The following is a 24812-nucleotide window of genomic DNA, read 5'->3' on the forward strand; positions in this document are numbered from 1 at the left end:
TGGAGTGTTACAAAATTAGAATAGGTCAGTCAGGCGAACCGATTGACAATCGGCGTCTTTCCACGTCCGGGGTGGGAGATGCGAAATGGGCTACCGGGCTCAATGCGACAGGAAACCAGGTCGCTGGTGCACAAAGGACTACTGGAACACTAAATAAAATCTCTTTTCGGAAAACCAACAGATTTGGAACTTGGAATATACGAGGTTTGATCCAACATCCTGGAAAGTTACATATAATTGAGAGAGAAATGGCTGATTATCGAATTTCTATGCTTGGCATCAGTGAAACTCACTGAAAGGGTAAGGGGCATTTCCGAAGCGCCTCTGGAAATACCATTTATTTCTCAGGCCACCAAATAAAGAGCATCAATGGGGTTGCAATTATAATACCACCCACATTCCAGAACTACGTAAATGGATATGATGCAGTTAATGACAGAATTATACATACTCGAAGGTGTACTTGATAAAATACCAAACAAAGACATAGTGGTGGTACTAGGCGACTTTAATGCCAAACTTGGAAGAACGAATCTAGATGACCACATGAAGATGATTGTAGGGTTATATGGTCTAGGAGATAGAAATAAGCGAGGAGACCGACTATTAGAATTCTGCAACCAAAGGAAATTTTCTGTAATGAACACGCATTTCAAGCATCATCCGCGTAGACTCTATACCTGGAAATCACCTGGAGATAGAACAAGAAATCAAATAGACTGATCAGTTCGAGATGGAAGTCTTCAATTACCAACGCAAAAACATTTCCAGGAGCAGAATGCGGAAGCGATCACCAGCTCTTGATGGCTGATTACAGAATACGTTTCAAGAACATACGCAAAGCTTCTCCCCGTTCTTTTAGGCTAACGGACCCCGAATTAGCTACCTTTAAAGAGAGAATTGAACCAGCGCTAACCAGAATAGAGAACAATCAGGCAAAACAAAGTGTGGATGAAGCCTGGACAGATATTAAAGAAACCATCGTAACAACAGTGAACCAATGTCGCCAACCATCTATAAATAATAGCGTTAAACCGTGGATCAGCAGAAACACGTGGAAAGTGATTGAACAAAGAAAGCAACTTAAAGTTGGCCCCTGTGATCAACAGACATATAAAGCTCTCTCCAGAGATATTCAACGAAGATGCCAAAAAGACAAACAAGAATACATCTCTGAAATCTGTCAAGAAATTGAAAATCACGGATATCGAAATGAAACCAAAGACCTCTTCCGGAAAGTGAAAATTCTTGCGAAAAAATTTAAACCCAAGAACTATGCAATAGAGGACAAACATGGTATTATCATAAGTGATATCGACAGAGTGTTGAAAACATGGAAAAACTATTGTTCAGAGCTCTACAGGGAAGAACACGTAAATCTAGGCCACACTTCAGCCCTCGAAAACATCGCATACAACCCTGAACCTGAAATTCTGCTGTCCGAGATTGAAGAAGCTGTAACTCACCTCAAGAAGAATAAATCCCCTGGCTGCGATGATATCACGGGAGAGCTCCTTCAGAACATGGGAGACAAAGGATGTTACATAATGTGGAAACTTTGTAATAAAATTTGGAGATGTGGAAAGTGGCCCAGAGAATGGCGCACATCATTGTGCATACCAATCCATAAAAAAGGAACAACTACAAAGTGTAGTAATTATCGTACCATCTCACTGATTTCCCATCCAAGCAAAATATTACTAAGAATCATTAAATGCCGTTTGCAACAATACTTAGACAAACAAATTCCCCAAGAACAAGCAGGCTTTGTCAAAGGGAAGGGTACGAGAGAGCAAATCCTTAATATGCGGCAGGTCATAGAAAAGGCCCGCGAATTTAAAATTCCAATAATAATCTGTTTTCTAGACTACCAAAAGGCATTTGATTGTGTGAAGTGGGAAGTTCTCTGGACAGTTCTTCATGAGATGGGAGTTCCAGATCATTTGGCAATATTAATTAAAAACTTATACGAAGATAACTGGAAGTAAAAGTAAAAGTAAAGAATGGAAGTATTGGAAACCATCAAGACACGAAAGCTGCAATACCTGGGGCATGTTATGCGTAATGAGAGATACAACCTACTTCAATTTATTATACAAGGGAAAATCCAGGGCAAGAGAAGTGTAGAAAGAAGAAGAATCTCATGGTTGCGTAACTTGAGGGAATGGTACGGATGCACATCAATCGAACTATTTAAAGCAGCAGCATCTAAGATCAGAATAGCCATGATGATTGCCAACCTCCGTCGCGGAGATGGCACGTGAAGAAGAAGACGAAGATAACTCAGTTAAAATAAGAATTGAAAACCAGCAATCTGATACCTTCAAAATCAGCAGAGGTGTACGACAAGGGTGCATACTATCTCCAGACCTGTTCAATTTATATGGAGAATACATAATAAGGAACGCACTCGATGGATGGAGAGGGGGCATCTTCATTGCAGGAAAAAAGATCTCAAACTTAAGATTCGCAGACGATACAACACTGATAGCAACATCTGAAGAGGCGATGTCGAGACTGATAAAGAGAGTAGAAACCGAAAGCAACAAGTGTGGGCTCAAGATTAATAATCAGAAAACAAAAATCATGATTGTGGACCACGCGAATATCCTCCAAACAACAGGCGCCCTAAATCAATTCGAGAAAGTAGACGAGTTCACGTATCTAGGATCTTCCTTAAGCAATGCAGCCTCCTCCCATACGGAAATTCGCAGAAGAATAGGGATGGCCAAGAACGCGATGAGTCGACTGTCAAAAATATGGAAGGATCGCTCTTTATCCAAAAAACTCAAAATGAGACTGGTACGGACACTCATTTTTTCAATCTTCAGTTACGGTGCCGAAACATGGACAATAAAATCAGAGGATAGGAAAAGGATTGACGCATTCGAAATGTGGTGCTGGAGACGAATGCTACGCGTCTCGTGGACGGAGCACAGATCCAATCAGTCGATTTTTGAAGAGCTAAACATTCAGACCAGACTCTCCTCTCAGTGTCTTGCAAATGTTTTAAAGTTTTTTGGCCACATTGCGAGAAGAGACAATGACAACTTAGAAAGACTAATTGTATGCGGAAACGTAGAAGGACGTAGAGGCAGAGGACGCTCACCTATCCGATGGTCAAATCAAGTACAGAAAGCCACTGGAGAGACGTTTTCCGAGTCCATAAGAGCAGCCCAAAATCGCAAGAGATGGAGAGAATTGACAGCCCGCATTGTAGGAAATCACGATCCTCAGCAATGAGGAAACGACAAGAGAGAAAGGAGGTTTTTGTGAATAGGAACACTAGTTGTAGATAGAATAATAGGTACTGTCTGGTTACTTTCCATTCTCCATTGTCGCCCGATTTATATTTCTAGATCTCTGTACTTGGCGATCTTCTCGTTGTATTTAACACGTAAATTATTGGTGTTGGGTATCGCCATATCAATAAGTGTTGTTTGCCTAGTAATTTTATTAACTAGTATGAGATCCGGTCTTTTATGCGCCACTGGTTGGTCTGTAACCACAGTGCGGTCCCAGTATAGCTTGTAGTTGTCATTTTCAAGCATTCTGTTAGGGACGTATTGATAATAAGGAAGATGGTCGCTTTAGAGAAGTCCCAGTTTGTGAGCTAGTTCTTGGTGGACAATCTTTCCTACTGAGTCATGACGTTCTTTATAATCAGTACCGACAAACGCCTGGCAGCTACCGGTAAGATGTTGGATGGTTTCTTGAGCTTGGCATTTGTCATTTTGGACTTGGGGATCTTTGACAATTAGGGATCTTTGACAATATATTTCAGGTAATTTTTAGTTGGAATAACCTGATCCTGAATGGCGAGTAGGAAACCCTCAGTCTCGAGAAACATCTTTCCTGATGTCAACCAATGGATCAACGCTGTATTGTCGACATGTTCATGGCGGATCTCATTGAGATGTTGCCCATGCAGAGGTTTACCCATTCAGGTGCGCATTTTTTCTTGCTTAGTTAGATGGTTTATGTGCATTTCTTGTTCCCTCAGTTTAAGCGGCGTTGTATCATCTACTGCGCAAATTGCTCGATGTAAAGTAGATGTCTCAGCTTGTACCTGAAAATAAGTTCTTAAATTAGTAACCTGTCTATCCAGTTGCTCACCTATGTCCATAAGTCCTCTTCCCCCTTGATACCGCGGTAATGTCGTTCTCTCTACTGCACTGAGGAGAAGTGAGAAGTGTTCTTACTTTCCGCTGAAGACTCTCTATATCCATCTTGGACCACATTGTAATACCAAATAAGTAGCTCAGCGCGGGACAAACGTACGTATTTAATGCCTTAAACAAATTTTTACTATTAAGATATGACCGATTTAGTTGTCTTACTATTCGTACAAACTCCGAAGTTAGTTCAGTTTTCATTTGTTTATGGTCAATTTTCAGCGCTTGTTTTACTCCGAGATATTTGTACATATTATTTTCACCTATTGTCTCGATGTTTTGACCATCTTGCATATCGAATCCTCCGGGATGAACCTTTCCTTTGACTATATTTAGTATACGGCACTTGCCTAGTTCAAAATACTGATATCATTTGAGAAAGTTTCTACAGTTTTTAGCATCTGATCTAAGTGGTTTAGAGTGGAAGCCATTAATTTCAGATCATCCATACACAACAGATGATTAAGCTTCACCACATAAATCAGAAGACATCCAGATTTAGCCATACGGCTCACACTCCCTCTAAGGGGAAAATTCACTCATCCCAGATACCTATGGTATCAAAAGGATTGAGCTCTGGTGGGACTCTTTCCGTGTTATCGAACCCTAGGTGACTCAGCTTGCTGGAGTATCTCCCAAATATTTTCGTACACATCTGGACGTCGCGAGGAGTACAGCTTTCTGCATGGCCTTATAAAGACGTTCATTTAGACCCAGCTGTTTGATGTTTGCTAGGAGGTTTTTGGGAATAACACCAGTAGTAGATAGAATAATAGGTACTGTCTGGGTACATTCTATTCTCCATTGTCTCCTGATCCATCTTTTCGTTGTATTTAACACGCAAATTATTGTTGTTAGGTATTGCCACATCAATAAGTGTTGTTTGCCTGGTAAGTTTATTTTATTATTTTCCTACTGAGTCATGGCGTTCTTTATAATCAGTTCCGACAAACGCCTGGCGGCCCCCGGTAAGATGTTGGATGGTTTCTTGGGCTTGGCATCCATATCGGCATTTGTCATTTTGGACTTGAGGATCTTTAAAAATATATTTTAGGTAATTTTTAGTTGGAAACATACAAACAATCCTAATCTAACAGTTTAGGAGACATTATCAGTATCATTATTATTAGACGTATTTTTTGTTCATCGGTAGGCGTATCGCCGAACGTTTCTTGTGACATTACTTACACCTTAAAATTCACTTATGCTGTCCGGAAATACAAATATTAAAAACAATAGTTAAATTATATTTATATTTTACAAAAGCTTAATCACCAGCTTATTCACAATAAACTCAAACAACTCTATTTACTTCGACTAACGAATTCGAACTCGAAAAACAGATTTATACAATATCTACTTGTTTATGTCTAAATAATTCATGATACGATGATTTGAATTGACATAAATGTTTTTCAGTGTGCATTTATGAGACTTTGGTATATGGGAAATAAAATTTGTTTGTGTTTTTCATGTTTTATAAATAGAAGAAAATTGTAAAGTAAACTTTTAATTCTTTTTTACTTGTAACAATAGTAACTGTTAACATGTTTCCTATTTTTACATTTTGGGAGTTGTGACAATCGCTCTCAATTGGAACAAACGATGAATCTGGTAATTCAAATTTTCAATATCGAACTTATAGCTGATTGAAAGTGCCAAACGCAATCAGTGGTGTATTCAAAACTTATCGATTGGATTTTTTTTGTAATTTGTACTGAAACAAAGGCACATTTGTTTTTTTACTAACGGACTCCATTACTAAATTACTTTACAGAAGAGGTGACAAACCTTTGTCCAAAAACGTAATTTTCTATTTTTTTATTTTTAATTTGAGAAAAATTTGTTTAAATGAATTTCTCCCTTTTTTTAGTAATTAGTGCTTTTTGTCCTTAGTTAGATACAATGTTTGTATATAAATAAAGTAAATTGCTAATGAACAACGAATAGTTTCAATCAGGGTGGTTTTGGCAGGCGTGAGTTTGTTTCTTTCTACGTCACAAAAAAATTTAAGCAGACTTTATTGTAGTTATAACTTACCTTACTTTTCATGTAACTCGCTTCTATCAGTAACATCTTAAAGGTTTGTTTAAGATCTTTAAAAAACTTTTCATATATTTTTTATAATAGCTTACCGTTTTCCGGTTATTAAATATCGTATGTTTGTATTTTTGTATTCGATGATTAAAATTCTACTCTCGAACAGCCATAACTTTGTTAATATCGAGTTAACGGTAATATTAAAAATCCAATATCTTTTCTTAAAAGCTTCATTTTATATCCAAACCGTTTTCCCGATAAAATCTAAATTTTTAGAGTTATCCGTGAAAAACCGTTTAATCCGTATCCGGGCAACATATTTTCCTTACGTAACTGAGCAACTTGGGCCTACCACTGTTCTTGAATGTAGTATTTATATTTACCCATATATTTCTAATATTATTTTTTTATTTTTTATTAAAGTTAAATTTAAATTGTCTCGATTAAAAAAAAAGGTGCTACTATAGTATGCGGTCTACCTCGAGGGTGCGATCTACATGAAGGATTTGCACAAAATAATTAAATCCAAGAAATCTTTTGTAGAAAAAATATTTATTCACAAGTAACAAACATTCCAAAAAAAAACTTAATTAATAAATAAATAAAAACTTTTGTAAATCTGCCAAGCCATATTATTTGAAAATAGGGGTTGATGTTTACGCATACCCTGGAAAATTACGGTATTGTTGCCTTTCATTATTGTGTAAAAACCCTTCTGAGAAAAGATTGTGGTAATTAGCAGCTCATGTATAAAGTACCGACAAAAACAATCTTTACAAAATGACTAAAACGCATAAGTCAGAAAAATATTATTATTTTACTTTTACAAATTAATACTTTTTCATATCAATTCACTATTTTAGTTAGGACTAACCCACAAGATTAGCTTATTCCCAACTAGAATAGCAAATTGATATGACAAATTAAATTATTATTAAGTATTAGGTTATAAAAAAAAAAAAAGATAAAAAAACCATAGATTAGTCATTTATTTTTCTTTATTGCAATATTTACAAACTTTTTTAATTATACAGTAATAGTTACACACATTTCTACTGCGTACCTATTTCACAAATTTCTTTTTGTTTCCTGTCCTTTTTTGTGGGGCACATGTGACACATTTTTCTTGTTAAAACTAAAGGTTTTTCCAGTTTTTGCTTCTTATTACGTGGTTCAACTTCCTGTAAGCATTTTTCAATACACTGTTTTGTTTCCCATTATAGACCCCTTGATTTTCTTCTCAAAATTTAAGACAACACTAGTTGTTCTGCTGTCGTTGTAAGAAACAATCTTCGCTTTTCATTTTTATTTTCCTTCTATTTTGGATGTATATTTTTCCAAGTAATAAATGAGGCTACCCCAGCAACGTCTAAAATATTCATAAAAAATGCAAAAGGCCAACGGTTAGTTCGTCTTTTGCAAATATATTTATAAATCATTTGGTCTAACGTATCGACACCACATTTATAATAAACTATCATATATGTGGTTTTTTGTCAACACGATCTGCACAGTAAGCATTGTGATGCATGGTAGACAGGACTAGGACACTTCTTGTTTTTTCGGAACGTAAGAAACAAGAGATGTTTTTGAAGTAAATCCGAAAATTGAAGATTTCTCTAATCGGTTTTTGTTTGGTAGAAATTACCTAGGAACAAATATCTTATTTTTTTTACTGTACCCACAAGAGTTAGAGAATTTGCCAGTAATTCATGTACAAGAGCAAGATCAGTGAAATAGTTATCGCAAGTCATATTCCTCTTGGAATTATAATAAGGCTCAATGAGTTGCTTTACAACTTGAGAAACAAGACCTTTGGCTACTGTATTTCCGTTTTTTCCTTTATATGGTATTCCACCTAAAGGATAATATGTTTCCGAGTCACAGGCGCACTATATTTTCATGCCATACTTATCTGTCGTTCCTTTTTCGTTCAGACTTCGTGGCCTTATCGTCAAATCGAACAAATCTTAGCAAATTTTTGAATGGTTTTAACCCCACGGTAGCTTTAAATACAGTAAGTCCATAAAACTTTCTCCAAAGTATATCTACATTATGAATGTTGGTACTCAGGTACCCTGCAATTATTAGTAGTTTAATAAAAGACATATAACTCTGTAGAATCGCAATATTTCCAGTTCTTTCACTGGATCACCTTCCTTCACCCAAGGAGAGAGAAGCATAGGGAGGCGTAGAATGTCATGGCTGCGCAACCTGAGAGAGTGGGACGGATGTACATCAAATGAACTTTTCAGAGCAGCCGTCTCAAAAGTGCGAATAGCTATGATGATTGCCGACCTCCGCCGCGGAGATGGCACTTGAAGAAGAAGACTTTCACTGTAATTCAATATAATTTTAGGAGCTTAGTTGTAGACGTAAGAGTCAACAACATATACTTCGATAATTTTAAACTAAAAGCCGGTGTTCGTCAAGGATGTATTATCTCTCCCACGTTATTCAATATACAGTGTGTAAAAGCCAAATGGAATAAATTCATTATTTAGGTTACTGTACATATTTATAAAAAATCCCGAAACACGTCAAATTTAAATTATAACTTGACATTCTTTAACGTGAAAATGCAACCCCCTTAGAATGACAGGTACAACCCCCAATTTTTAAAATAGGAAGTATAGGCTTGTGGTATATCGTTTGAAAGGTCTTTTCATTCTCCATTCAAAAATTTGTCGCTTTCAAGTTTATTAAGATTAATTAAGATAAAATAAATTAAAATCACGTGGTTACCGAAATTCGCTACAATACAATCAAAAACTAAAATGTAATGCAAAACGTAATAAAATGTAGAACACGAAAAAGAACTATGAATGTTAATGAAGTAGATGTTCAATATGTTTACCGCGAACGTCTTGGCAACATCCTAATCTCAAATAAAACTGTCTTCTAACATTATTTAACATAACAGGCGTGATCGACCTAATCGCGAGCGTTATTCGTTCTTTTCAGTCATTTAAATCAGAAGGTTTAGTTTTGTACACATGGCTCTTCACATATCCCCATAAAAAGAAATCTAATAATGTAAGATCAGGTGATCGCGCTGGCCATTCAATCGATCCTCGCCTCCCTATCCACCGATTGGGAAATATTGTATCGAGGTAGTGCCGGACATTAAGTTGGTAATGTGGTCGTGCTCCATCCTGCTGAAACCATATCGTATTCGCTGGAACTTGAGGGTTTCCTAGATCAGGATATAAATTTGCCAACGTTGGAATGACATCATTTTGAAGTAGTGCCAAATCATTTTTGCCATTCAAGTTGCCCTCAATGAAAAAGGGACCAATGATATTGTTTCCTACAATCCCTGCCCAAACATTAACCTTTTGAGGGTATTGAGTGTGTTCTTCTCTAATCCAGTGAGGATTTTCCTTCCAATTTTGCCGATTAGCATGACCGTTAAGTGAAAAAGTACACTCATCAGAAAACATAACGTCTTCTAATTGGATAATATTGTTATCTAACATGTCCATCATTTGCTCACAAAAAAAAAGTTCTATCAAAATCGTCTTCCATGAGCTTCTGAGTAGGTATCATCTTATAGGGATGCAATTTATTTTCTTCTTTTAGTATGTTTACTATCGATGTATGGCTAGCATTGAATGTAGTGGATGCCTGTCTACTCGATGTATGGGGATTTTTCTGAAACTCAAGCAACACATCTAATTTGAGTTAATCACTCAGTGCATTGGCAGCTGCTTTTTTTATCTGCCTTACATGACCAAACTCGCGAAATTGCTTCTCTATTTTACTGATTGTTCCTTGGGATATAGGCGGTAAATTAGGAAATTTCTCATGGAATAGGCGAGTTACTTCCTGTTGTGTTCGGGTGTTATCTCCTTAACCAACCATTTTTAAAACTGTTATTTTATGCATTTCCGTTAATCTAACCATTTTTCAGAATTGAATTGAACAAACTTTTTACTTAAATTAAAATACTGACAACTTAAATAAAACAACTTACTAATACGTGTTAAAATAACGTTGCCACGGAAATTCTTTAAAGTTTTTTAATGGTTACCATCTAAAAACCACATTGCTATGGTTTTTGTTCACTTTCTCATTATCAAAACCTAAACGGGAAATAAGTTTTGAGTATATTTTAGCGAATTTCGGTAACCACATGATTTTAATTTATTTTATCTTAATTAATCTTAATAAACTTGAAAGCGACAACATTTTTGAATGGAGAATGAAAAGAACTTTCAAACGATATAATCACAAGCCTATACTTCCTATTTTAAAAATTGTGGGTTGTACCTATCATTCTAAGGGGGTTGAAGGTAGGGGTTGCATTTTCACATTAAAGGATGTCAAGTTATAATTTAAATTTGACGTGTTTCGGGATTTTTTATAAATATGTACAGTAACCTAAATAATGAATTTATTCCATTTGGCTTTTACACACTGTATATAGCGAACACATCATGCGCATTGAATTCGATAGAAGGCAAGGATGAATATCAGTCGGAGGCCCAAAAATCAGCAATCTCCGCTATGATGACGAGACTTTAGTACTAACTAGCATCATCAACAATTTACCTCGAATACATCATGAACAGACTAGATACTATTATTTGTGAATATGGACTTAAAATTAATGTATAGAAGACCAAGGTAATGATAATCGATCGAATTAGAAATGACCAGCCGGAAATACGAAACGTAGAGGGATTTGAAGTGGTAAGCCGTTTCACTTACTTGGGGTCTGTTATCACAAACAATGTTGGATGCGAAAAAGAGATACGTCGACGCTTTACAATGGCCAGATCAGCAACGGTCATACTTAGTAAAATCTGGAAAGATACGGACATAACCAAGAACACGAAACTGCGCCTAGTACGAACGCTTATCTTTCCTATCACTACCTATGCGTCAGAAACTTGGACCATTAAAAAGTCCAAGGCTTACCACGATCATCAAACAAAATATATTGAGGTAGTTAGGACACATTACCAGACGAATGGAAGGCATCGAGAGGTTGGTGGTTGAAGGCAAGGTAGATGGTAAAAGATCCCGAGGAAGATCGCCCGTCCGATGGTCACAATAAATAAAGTGCGCTACCGGTTACTCTCAGTCTGAGGCAGCACACCGCGCCCAGGAGAGACAAGAATGGATAGCAACCATTCGTCAAATACCATAACGTCACCACATCCTTACAAAGGATAAAGAGTAGAGAAAGAGGAGTTGTAGACATTAACATCGATATCAAACAAATGATAGCAGATGCATTATTTATTTAAAAATATATATATATATATATATATATATATATATATATATATATATATATATATATATATATATATATATATATATATATATTCATTTAGAATAGATATAACACCTATTTTATGCATATCTTTGATGTTCACATCAAAGAGATGTTTACATTGTTTGTTACACGTTTAGACTTTATTATTGGATATCCGGAATCATAAAAGTCGTTTAGATAATCCAAAAAAACATTACCAGATTAACTTCTGTAACAAAGCTTTAGACTTTAGGTATAAATACAAAGAGGGTCCGACATGCCCGCGTTGCCCCTTTACGTGACAAAATTCTTTCGACGCAATAATTTCAAAAATGATAATGAGTATTATGAATAGCTCATGACTATGTTGAAGAAAACATACTTCTAAACAAATTGTGTTGTATAAAATTCAATAAAAATTTTTATCAGTTTATGATATAAGAATTGACGTCTCGGGCTCGTTGGACCCACCTTGCCCAAATAAAGGGTTAAACATAAACGCTTTTTTGAAGTGTAATTTGTGAAATTTTACTCACGAATAACTTTAAAAATACTGACTTTTCGTAAAAACTCAAGGGAGTATTTTTTTCTTAGAATTTACTATTCTAGCGATTACCATGGTTTTTTTTAATAAACTTATAAATGGAATAATATACTCTTATTATGACGAAGTTTGAATTTATTCAAAATAAAAGTCAAGTACAATGTTATATACTTATTACTATATACGCAAGATTATTTGTTTGACAATTGAAGGGGTGAGTGGATGAAGGAAGTAAGTAACAAAAGTAAGTTTTTGAGAAATTTAACTCCAAAGTTTTATTGCTGGAACTTTTTTATTAACCAATTTTTTAAACCGATTTTTTTGATTCTCACAGGTAGGATATGTATAAATTTTATTGTAAAAACAAAAATCCCCCTGATTTTTAAAAACTTATTTGAAAAATATATATTTGTACTTACCTCTTTTATCCAAAAACTTTTTTGTGTTAGAAATTATGTCTATGCCAAAATGAAGGTGGTATGTGGACTTACCTCTTTTATCTAGGATAAATATTTGCATTTTCTTTTGAATAAGAGCTATAACCAGAAAAAAAATAACATGGATGTCAAGTAAACACTTATATTTTTGGTTTTACAAAAGACTGACAAACACTGAATTTCTAAGCAGCTTTTGAATTAGTCTAAGGATATTGTACCACCTTCTCAAAATTTTTTTGTTGCTCTATGATGGCTTCATTATACCACTTATCCCTTTCTGGAATGAAGCAAAGCTGTTCTTTTAGATTGTCTACCTTTTCTTTGCTTAAGGATCCAGTATTTTGGATATGACTTGGAATGTTGAATTCTTCAGGTAGAAGGGATGGGAAATTTTTGTGCTTGAGGATATATACCATTTTGAAAGGTGTGTAGTAATCGTAAGACTCCTTGAAAGGGTATGATCCAAAGATATCTACGCGAATCCACTATATTCCAGTTTTGAAATTAACCTTTTCATTAAGAAGATCTTTTTTTCTATGCATTAGTTTCATGGTTTTCATAATATTTTCCGTGTCTCTAAAGTGATGTTGCATGTCTATCACCACATTTTTCTTGGTTGAAGAAACAATCACATCACGATATTCATCAGGGATGTAAATGTTTTGATGTTTCTTTAGTCGTTTCTCAATACGTCTAAATGCTCTATCCGAGTCTAAGTACGAGTGTCCTACCTCTGGAAACTTGTGCTCAATCGTTTTAAAGATGCCTTTGCCCACAAGATACTGAAACAAATATACCATCAAAAAATTGTTATTTTGCCCGGCACACGAGTCCGTCCACAAAACTAGATGATATTTTCGATTATTCGTAGAAAACAACTAAAAATTTCCGACCTACCTCTGGAAGCTTGATTTTCGGTCGATGTGCAGAAAACGGTTTTTTCCACATTTTTAGTTATTATGTGGATTTCTAAGTTGTAAAACCACATTTGTCTAAGATAAAAGGCTTTCGGGGTACTAAGCCTAGGTAGGGGCATAGTTTGCTTTAGATCCAATGTTACATACACAGTGTTCTCTGATTTGCTAGCAAATTCTCTATCTGCTTTTTGAGATTCAAACGCTGATTTGTAATTTTCAGCGTGCTCTTCATTACTTTTGCCAGAATCGCATGTGCTACATGTATCGCTTTTGGGATAACCAAAAGACAGAGTAAATTCATTATTAAAAATGAATCGGTATGTAGCCTCTTTTATTTGAAATTTTTTATTTCTTCCGTCAGTTCGGCATTTGTCTAGGTAAAGTTTATGCATTCTAGGGATCGAAAGTTGCGGTGAAAGATATTTTTTGTGAATATTACAATGCCTGGAGTAGTGCGACTCTTCTGCTGGGAAACTTTAAATATGCTCAATGACGTAAGCAGCAACTTCAGCAGGGGTCTTGTTAGGTCTGACTGCGTGTTTTCCCCAATGACGTATAATATATAGACTAAGCAGTCCCATATTCTCCCTATATAATCGGGTGTCCTAAAGATCTCCGCTCAAGGTATGTTTACCAGAACAGCGGCGTACTCATTTCGATTTTAATGACAATAATTATTTTTTTATTATTTTAAATCATAGAAGGCTGGGGATAAGTGGAAAATTTAATTTAGCACTTACCACCTTCATCCACGCGGATAACCCATTTTCTTAAAAAATGTCACTTACTCCCTTCATCCACTCACCCCTTTAATTGTGTCATATAATTTCTAAAGGTCTAAATAATTTCTAAATAAAACACACTCTGTTGTTTTATTAAAATAAACATTGGTTTATTTTTACAAACTTCTTGTACCCCTGAGTTGGAATGGTAACCACCTTCAGAGAAAAAACACATATTGGCATAGAGTAGATTTTGATCTGTGAGCTGTTTTCTGTCTACTTCCAAAATTTTAAGTAAATACATGTATATAAAAAAATTCTAATCAGAAAACCGTCATATCCTAGACTATGTAATATAAATTACAGTTTTTCCCTTTAACAGTTTTTCCTATGTGTTTTTCACTCTTTTTTATGGTTTTAAGGCATATATTTTTAAGCAAAATAACACAAAAATCTTAGTATTTGGGATATATTATAAATAGGGAAAGATTACTTATTACTTAGAAATATCAGACAAGGTTAAATTAAGGAAACATACGTGCGAGTCGAAGAAAAGTATCCTGGCTGAGAAACTTGTGGGAATGGTATAGCTGTGGTAACAGTTAATAATGTTAGACTAGCCACGACGACATCTAATTTCAAATGAAAGTGACACCACAATAAGTAAAAGATAAACTGTGTTAGACTTTCATGGCCATCGTCTAACCTGTTAAACTGTTTGTTCGGGCTGTTAGGCCGTTGTCTCCTAAGATTAGTTCTCGACGTTTCGCCGACACTAGGGATTGGCATCTTCTGGAGATGTTACTGCTTCGCTTGTAACCTGAAGCTGACGCCGCGTTGTACTACGGAGGCAATATTTAGACTTCCCACTGGCCTCCCCTCCACTGGTTTCGGCTTAAGGGGGCGTGTCGTCGTTTGTAGTAGCTTTTCTTTCTTCGTGTTTGGTGGGAAGGGTGTTTGTGGATTTTAATATTGGTATCCATGTGTTGTTAATTTTCAGTCCTTCTTCTATTCGATTAAAATTATTTGGGTGGTTATATATTTTCACCGCTTCCCGATACAATCGTGGGTAGTACTGTGAAGTTTTGTCCAGCATCTGCATTTCTTCAAACAGTATTCGATGTTCTCCGCTTCCCAAAGCGTGTTCGGCAACGGCAGATTTGTCGATATGTCCTAAACGACAATGGCTTTTATGTTCATTGATCCTTGTGTTTGTGTGTCTTTTCGTGGTTCCCACATATACCATTCCACATGTGCATGGTATTCGATATACTCCGGCCGTTGCTAATGGGTCGCGTTTGTCTTTCACCGATCTTAAACAGTCCTTGATTTTCTTTGTAGGCTTGAAAATGGTCTTTACGTTGGCTTTTTTAAGTATTCGCCCAATTCTGTCCGTTACCTCCGATATATAGGGCAAGAAGGCTTTGCCTTTACATTCTGTTTCTTCGTCCTTTCTTCTAGAGATGTTGTTCATCGCTTTATGTATTTCTCTTTTGGTATAACCATTAGAGGTGAGCGCTTTCTTAATATGAAGAAGTTCACTTTGGAGATGCTGTGGTTCACAAATTCTCTTCGCCCTCTCGGCCAGAGTTTTGATGATACCTTGTTTTTGGCTTGGATTTGGAGTTCCTGTTTAGGTATCTGTCCGTGTGTGTAGGTTTTCGATACACTTTATGTCCTAAGTAACCTTTCGATTTACTAATACATCTAGGAACGCTAGTTGTTGATCTTTTTCTGTTTTCATCGTAAATTGAATATTTGGATGTAGTGTATTTATATAAGACAGGAAATCGTTCAGTTTGTCTACTCCGTTACCTTCTTCTTCTTCAGTGCCTTATCCGGTCCGGATGTTGACGATCATCAAGGCTATCATGGTTTTGTTGACTGCTCTGCGAAACAGCTCCGCTGAGGTCATCCCAAACCATTGTCGGAGATTTTTCAACCACGAGATACGACGGCGTCCCGGTCCTCTTCTGCCAAATACTTTACCCTGCATAACAAGTTGAAGAATTCGATATTTTTCTTCGTTCCGCATCACGTGGCCGAGGTACTCAAGCTTACGTTGTTTAATTAAATTAAGCTTTTCTTTTTCTTTTGTCATGCGCTGTAGCACCTCAACGTTGGTGAGATGGTCCACATAAGATATTTTTAGTATCCTTCTGTATATCCACATCTCGAAGACTTCGATTCGTTTTTCAGTGGCTTGCGTCAGTGTCCAGGCTTCAACTCCATATAGTAACACTGGAAGAACGTAGCACCTCACTATCCGCATCTTGGTTCCCAAACTGAGATCACTGCAGCACAGCAAGGATCTCAACTTAATAAATGTAGACCGTGCCATTTCAATTCTGGATCTAATCTCTTGAGCGTAGTCCCATTGTACGTTGAGGGTAGTTCCGAGGTAAGTGAATCTGTCGACTCTCTGGATCTCTTCGCTACCTGCCATTAGTGCCCCGGGATCTAAATTTGTACGGCTGACAACCATAAATTTAGTTTTCTTAATATTGAGGTTCAGTCCGTATGTTACGCTCACAGTTCGCACTCGGTCTAGTAAGGCTTGCAGATCGTTTAGGCTGGTTGCTAGTAACACGGTGTCATCGGCGTAGCGGATATTATTGATTTATTCACCGTTCACTCGGATTCCCATGTCTAGGTTTCTGAGGGCTTCATTAAAAATCTCCTCAGAGTATATATTGAAAAGAGTCGGCGATAGCACACATCCTTGCCTTACTCCTCGCATGATCTTCACATGGTCGGTCAGCTGGTCTTCGACCTTGACTTGAGCACGCTGGTTCCAGTATAAATTCATGATGATCCGAATGTCCTTCTCATCCAATCCTACTCTTTGTAGTGCGGTGACCATCTTCTGGTGCTGACAACGGTCAAATGCCTTGGCGTAGTCAATAAAACAAATATAGACATCACAACTGACATCGCGGCATCTCTGAAGTAGGACTTGTAAGGTGAAAAGTGCTTCACGTGTACCCATAGAATTGCGGAATCCGAATTGCATTTCACCGACATTTTCTTCGCTTTTCTTGTAAATTCTGGCATGTATGATTTTAAGAAAAATTTTAAGTGCATGACTCATAAGACTGATAGTTCGGAAATCTTCGCACGTTTTCGTAGATCGTTTTTTTGGTAGCGTTACAAATGTTGACAATAGCCATTCCGCTGGGATATTACCTGAATCGTATATGGCGTTGAACAGTTCAGTTAACTCCTTCGTGCTCACTTCACTCATCACCTTAATAAGTTCAACGGGTATTTCGTCCGGACCTGTAGCCTTACCATTCTTAGACTGTTTTAAAGCAGCCTTTACCTCGCTTTCTAGAATTGACGGCCCTGTCATGCAATTTATTTCCGGAAGGTTGCCGCGGTTGTCCCAGAAAAGTTCTTCGATATATATTTTCCAGGTAACCAACTTCTCATTCACTGTCGTCGCCAGATTACCGTCTTGATTTATGAGGAGGTGTGTGTTTCTCTTCTTGTATTGACCAGTGGCTTCACGAATCCTTCGGTGGATATTTATATGATCGTGTTTCTCTTGGAGCTCCTCGATTAGTTTACATTTTTCTTGCATCCATGTCTCCTTGGCTCTTCGTATTTCTTTTTTAATTGTCTGGTTGGTTTCTTGGTATTTCTTCGTTACCCCAAATCACAAAAGTGTCATCGACCTATCTGAACCATACCCTTGGCCTGTATACTGAGCCCATTAACCTCTTCTCTAAATGCTCCATGAAAAGGTTGGCTACGACCGGGCTTAGTGGGCTTCCCATTGCTACTCCATCTATCTGTTCATATATCTGGTCTTCCCAGGAAAAGTTGGTGGTAGTGAGGCAAATACGGTATAATTCCATCATATCCTTGGAAACCAGTCCCTCAATTAAATTCAGAACTTCTTCTAGGGGAACTCTTGTAAATAGGGAAATAACATCAAAACTAACAAGAATGTCAGATTCCTGTAAATTAGCAAGGCTGTAAGACGGAGATCCTATGGAGCTCACAATAGCACGTAGAGGTACATCGTCTTTGTGGATTTTCGGCATGCCACACATGCGTGGTGGGACTGCTTCGCTGTTGCATACTCTTGGCTTTATATCCTCTGGTATGGACGAAGATTTTATAAGTCTATTGATTTTTCGTAGGGTGACTGCGGTGACTGAGATCTTTTTTAAGTTTCTTATATACCGCAGGATCTAGAAGATTTTGTATTTTCGTTTTGTAGTCGGTTGTTTTCAATACGACGGTGGCGTTTCCCTTGTCTGCTGGTAAAATTACAACATCTTTGTCTGCGTTTAACGATTTTATGGCACGGATTTCTTGGTGGCTCAGGTTATTTTTCAGTGTCTTAGCTTTATGCAGAATTCTCGCTGATTCTGTCTTTATTTCTTCAGGTTTTTCGATTGGTAAGTTGCGAATCGCAGACTCTATATTAGCGATGATATCTTCTTTGAGTATAACTTGCTCAAGCAATCGCAAAAGGTGCAATCGCAAAAGGGGGAAATTATTATATATATATATATATATATATATATATATATATATATATATATATATATATATATATATATATATATATATATATATATATATTGAAATGATATTTTATATAGGAGAAAGAAAAATAGTGATTAAAAATAATTTATAAGTTATATACTATAAAATATTATTTATGTGAGGGTATTCTTAAGAAATTAGCATATAGTAAGTGTAAAAAGTTTTTTTTTAATAATTGTAATATTTTAAATATATTTAAGTGAGCCATGTGCATAGGCAACCAGATATACATACTCTGAAAGTGACATTTTAAATGATGGTTGCGAATGTAGAAGTGGGGTTATTTATTGGTTTGAAATGTTTAGTTTACATATAGTTACGGATTTGAAGTAGTGTAATTTATTAATTTAGGTTGTTTAAATTACATATAAGTTTATATTCTGATCTGAAAAGCCTAAATGTCAATAAAATTCTCGATAGAAAAGTAAAGAATTCTCTAGAATACAGAATTTAACCTTTGTTTACGGTAGAACCTTCTCGAATATGGTTATGTCTGTAAATCGAAGGTATACTTTTTCGAGAACATTCATATAGAGGAAATAGAAAAATTCGAATAGGATTTCTTGCCAGATGGTTCTGGAACATTGAAAAGGTATAAATAATCGGTGATTTGGATACAAAGGAGTTCAGTCAGCAAATCAGTCAGTCAGTAAGCAGTCAGACAATTAGTTATTAAGAAGACAGACACAGTTAGTTACAGTTAGTGATTAGGAAGAAAGTATAAAGTATGCAATAATCAGTGATTTAGTTTTAATATTTAATAGTATTGGAAAGTATATTAGAAGAATATTATTGAAGATTAAAAATTATGTTATGTATAAACGGTGATTGGATAATGGAAGAAAGTATTAATTAAAAATTAAAATTATACAATATATTTGGTGATTGTATATTGGTGTATTAACAAGAAGAATAAATATAAACGCTATTAAGAAGAAAAATATTTTAAATTGGTGAAAGCTGATAATTGGAAAAAAGAATTTCACAAAAACAAGGATAACCGAGGCTGAGAACGAAGCCAATTTACATTGGCTATGTTAAATATATATGTGTGTTTCATAATAGATATAATAAAGAAAGAAATTTTAAAAAAGTGCTTACAAACTAATTCTTTGAGAACCGCGATAAAAACCCTATATACATCATCACTCTAAATAATACATCATCACAATATATATATATATATATATATATATATATATATATATATATATATATATATATATATATATATATATATATATATATGTGCGAGCATAAGTGTGTATATGTGCGCATATGTATATCGCATCCGTATATTTAAAATTGTAGCAAACAGTATTTATTATATATCGTGGCTGAATGGATCAATAATCCAAAAATATTAAAAAAAATCCGCTTTTTAAAATCGAGAATTAGTCGAAAAGCCATCAAAATTGAAAAACGTCCCAACAGCATAAATACGCGCGATGACGCTAAAAGACTGCTGGCAACCTGGCGACTACTTCTGCGATCCACCGCCCCAACCGATCCTGCACAGACCGTTTCCGCGTATACCGTTCCCGTGCATACTGAGAGTATAAAAGCAGCTACACAGGGTAAGACCATTCGACACTGACGAGAAGACAGATTGAGACCTCAGTGCCGTTTGACGATTCTTGTATTTCTACAGAGAACATGATACTGGTACGCCACGAGTGAGGGGAGTATGCAGATTAAAACCTCTAACTCGAACGGAACCATATTTCGCTTTATAATGGCTCCGAAAATTTTTATTTACCTGACCAGAAATTTATGCGAACAAGGAACATCCCTTTAAAAATGTATATTTTGCTAAAACACGGTATGTGATAAGCAAGATGATGCTTTTTACAAGTAAAACAAATTAATAGAATACTTCATAAGGCACAAATGGCTAAACAATAAAACGATCTATAATAACAAGATTGTACTTTATAGGTACGTACGTAAATGTTTCTTCTGTATAATTTAAGTTCTTTACTACAAAGTTTTAGTACCAAGAGAATTTTAAAATTTATATAAAATAAACTAAAAAATGTACGAGCTTAAATGGTCAAAGCCCTTTACAAAAACTACTATTAGTCTTTGTTATATCCGTCTATTCGATATTCTGTTGTCGCTCAAACTGTCCGTATAAATCTACGTGTCATTATCCAACTAACTATTAGTAGTCTAGCTAGAATAAAAGTTACATCTATCAGAATTTGGATTAGGTAAATTTAAGAGAATTAACATGGAGACGACGCTAACTAACGATTGTAATAAAATTTGGTATTACTAAAGTTTGTTTAAAAATATATCATTATTAAAGCAGTTATACGGTGAGCTACAATATGTATCACCCCACTATAAAATTATCTAATTTAAAAATGTGGACAAAACCTTATCAAAAGTAGACAAATATTAATAGTATGGTGATATAGAATTTTGAATATTGTGTAATCGTGTACGTACACGACAGTCATACCTTTGATTTTTTTATGTGTATGTGGGATTATGGCCTCAGACAAAATCTATTTGCCACAAAATATGAAAATTATTAGATATTTGAAATATTATTCCTTGAAATACAAAGGATGGATTAAAACAAAGACGACTTATACAACGGAAAAGGAAAATTATATTGGTTACATGGAATGTACAAGGACTTAAAACCAAACAAGCAGAAGTAGGTCAAAGAATTAGCGGAATGAACAATAGATATATGCATTCTCACCGAGACCAAGAAAAAGAGAAAAGGAAATGAAGAGATAGGAAAATATATACATACCTACAGTGGAGTGAGTAAAGATACCAGAGCTAAGAGAGGAGTCTCTATAGCCATTCGAAAAAATCTTAAAAACAATATTAAATCGTGGACTGAAGTAAATAAACAACTGCTAACACTGGAAATGAAAAAGAATGGGCACAACATCGTAATTGTCAGAGTGTATGCCCCAAATAAAGATGCAGATCCAGAAAGTAAAGACGATTTCTACAACAAAATAAACGAAATACTCTCAGGAGTTCAAGAAAACTGTGAAATCTTTGTACTAGGAGATTTAAATGGCAGATTAGGGAGAGAAAAAAATAACAGAGTCGTAGGAAGATATGAGAAAAAATAACTATTGACAACTGAAAATGGATTTTTTAACATAAAGACATCCACAAATTTACATGGATAAAACATACTAGAAATCTGCGCTCGATAATCGACTATGTAATCCAACGTCAAACTTCCCAGCTAAAAACAACTGACGTAAGGGTATACCGTGGATCAGAATGTGGATCCGACCATCGTTTACTTATGGCCAACGTGATAGTTAAATATCGCAAAAATAATATCACTCAGGTACAGAATATAGAAAAAGGGCAAGAAGTAACATCGCTTCAACAAAATTTCTTTACAAATTACGACAGGCCACAAAATATACTCAGTGACATTAGAAGTGTTACACCCAGGAGTAATTTATTGAACTTAATGTTTTGGCAACAGAATGACTATATTTAAAAAATGCTATGATAACAATATCAATGGTTTATCTCTTCTACTTTTTGTAAAAATGAAGTTTTATCTTCTAAATTTTTTGTGAGAGACCGACTTGTGAATACCGGTTCGTATAGAAATTTTTAGTTATTATTCCTCAGTCTAATTGTCTTTAGTGTGAGAAAATGCCTCGAGTTTGAATAAACCATAATTACCACCATTTTAGCGATTTTGACAGGAGTAGAATTATTGCGTATAAAGATATGGGTTTGTCGTATCGCGAAATTGGCCGTCGTGTTAATTGTGTGGCAATGACGGCTATGCGTGTCTGTCGTGTGTGGCAAACTAAGGTAGAGGTAGAATTTTATGCAGGAGGATCGTGCACTGATGGTAAATTCGTTTTGCAGACAGAACATGCAGTCTTAATCAGATTAAGATGTTATATTTAGGATATTATAGGGCCTAGTTTGGAGTGTAACATTTGGTTATAGGTAACTTTGATTTATAGTATTTGATTTTTAATTTTCATTGTTTTTTTTTTATTTTTCTTTACTTATAAAATAAAGCCAATTATAGATTTCTCTGGTATTACTGAAACCTCTTTAAAACAATAACACTATTTTCAAATAATATTGCCTTTTTAGAGCTCCAGTACGTATGGATTACTAACGTATTCCACGCGTGTTATCCGGAAGAAAATAGACCGCGTGTACTGGAGGATTAAGATTAACAAATAACAGTATACGTATCTATTGAGCAAACATAAAACTATTTAAAAATGTAAAAAAAAATAAAAAAATTTAAATAAACCAAAAAATCTTACAGGCTTGTAGATCAAATAGTCCTAGTCAGCGATTAGCATTGTGTAAGCAAACCAACCACTTAACAAAAAACTGCCCAACAACACTCATCAACAACAATCAAAAGAAGAAAGCATACAACAAAATATTTATCCACGAACTACCTAACAGCAAAAACCACACATACACCCAACCAAATTAGATTCACAAACAACAAATGACCTAAAAATTGATTTAGAAAATGAGACTATGAATTTAAACACAGGCAAAATACAAAACAAATGCACAATATCCTACTACAATAATACACCTACAGAGGAACCTACTTTTTTTCCACAAAAAAAAAAATAAAGAGATTAAGTGAAATCAGATTAAAATATCAAAACAAAAAAAAAAGACAGTAAAAAATTCTAAGTTACACAAAAGCATCCAGCTGCAACACTAAGCTCCAAGCAAGTTAAGGAGGGGAGAACTGATTATTTTAAATTGGTCATTCAGAAATATGTCTGTATTTTATAATTTGTTAATTTTCATATATTCTTATAGCTTAAGGCCTTGGTTTAAACTATAATGACTTTAAAATTCATCATTAAAAGAACAGTTATAGTCTACAAGGTGAACTGCGTATGTTGAGTCTGTTTTTTTTATTTTAAAATCTCTTTTATGTTCTTCTATACCTACGTTTGATAAAAGTTCTACCAGTTTAACTGATGTAAGTTTTTGGCAATCGCCATATTTAAGTTTGTATACACAACTCTGTTTTTACTGCTATTTGCTTAACATTATTTAATTCTATCTTGTTGTTTTGACATGAAAATTTCTATTTATCTGTGTAACAGGCTATGGTAGGCTGCCAATTTATATTATGAAGAATGCGATAATAAATTGCGTATAGTTAAGACACATCCACTAATTCTTATATTATTTTCTTTCTCTTTTTCTTCTAGTGCAAGTTTTTTAATTGTTTTCTAAATTTTCCTCTCTTTATTCGTAGTATCGTCATTGATGTATATTATTCCTTCTTTAACATTTCTAAGTTTGAATTTATTTCTTATAACCTGTACCTACTCTTCATGTTGTATTAGTTTCATAAGGCAGGTTTTCTCTCCCATAGTATTTTCTTCTTCTTCTTAGCCTTCTGTCGTCCATGTTTGGACATAGGCCTCTCCCAACTCCTTCCATCGGTCTCTATCCTTAGCAACATATTTCCAATTTGTTCCAACTATTCTTTTAATATCATCCACCCATCTCATCTGTGGTCTTCCTCTTAATCGTTTACTTTTGTAAGGTCTCCAATGTTGTATTGTAGTATTCCAACGTAGGTCTTTTTGTCTAGCAGTGTGGCTCGCGAAGCTCCATTTAAGTTTGGCAATTTTTGTTGCTATGTCCTTGACTTTTGTTTTGAATCTTACCCAGTCGTTCCTCTTTTTATCTGACAGTCGTATACCTACCATTGCTCTTTCCATTGTTCTTTTTGTTGTGGCTAGTTTATTCATGTTTGCCTTGGTTAGGGTCCAGTTTTGACATCCATATGTCATAATAGGAAGGATGCATTGGTTGAACACTTTGCTCCTCAAGTATTGGGGTATATTGCGGTTTTTAAGTATCCAACTAAGTTTTCCAAATCCTGCCCATGCCCTCTTGCTCTTCTAGTAATTTCCGCACTTTGGTTCCCTTTGTCAAGTTTCAGGATTTGGCCTAGGTAGATATATTCCTGGATTTGTTCTATCTCACTGCCATTCCACAGACCGCCGTCTGGGGTCATCTGTGTTTGTCATTATTTTTGTTTTTTTCATATTTATTTTTAGGCCGACGTATTAGGAGCTGACTGCTAGTCCTCCATCATAGTTTGCAGTTCCTCGAATGTGCTCGCTATAATCACTAT

General features: G+C 35.4%; 1 protein-coding gene across 1 annotated transcript in view; it reads left to right on the top strand.

Moving 5' to 3' along the window:
* The first annotated feature begins 414 nt into the window (after positions 1-414).
* Positions 415-24812, top strand: part of LOC140442423 (uncharacterized) — a 29488-nt gene continuing 5090 nt past the window's right edge. Inside the window, exons 1-2 of the mRNA XM_072533496.1 lie at positions 415-667; positions 772-1296. Of these exons, the coding sequence (XP_072389597.1) occupies positions 415-667; positions 772-1296 (778 nt within the window). The remainder of the gene's footprint in view (positions 668-771; positions 1297-24812) is intronic.

This window comes from Diabrotica undecimpunctata, chromosome 5 (genome assembly GCF_040954645.1).
Source record: "Diabrotica undecimpunctata isolate CICGRU chromosome 5, icDiaUnde3, whole genome shotgun sequence".
Lineage (NCBI taxonomy): Eukaryota > Metazoa > Arthropoda > Insecta > Coleoptera > Chrysomelidae > Diabrotica > Diabrotica undecimpunctata.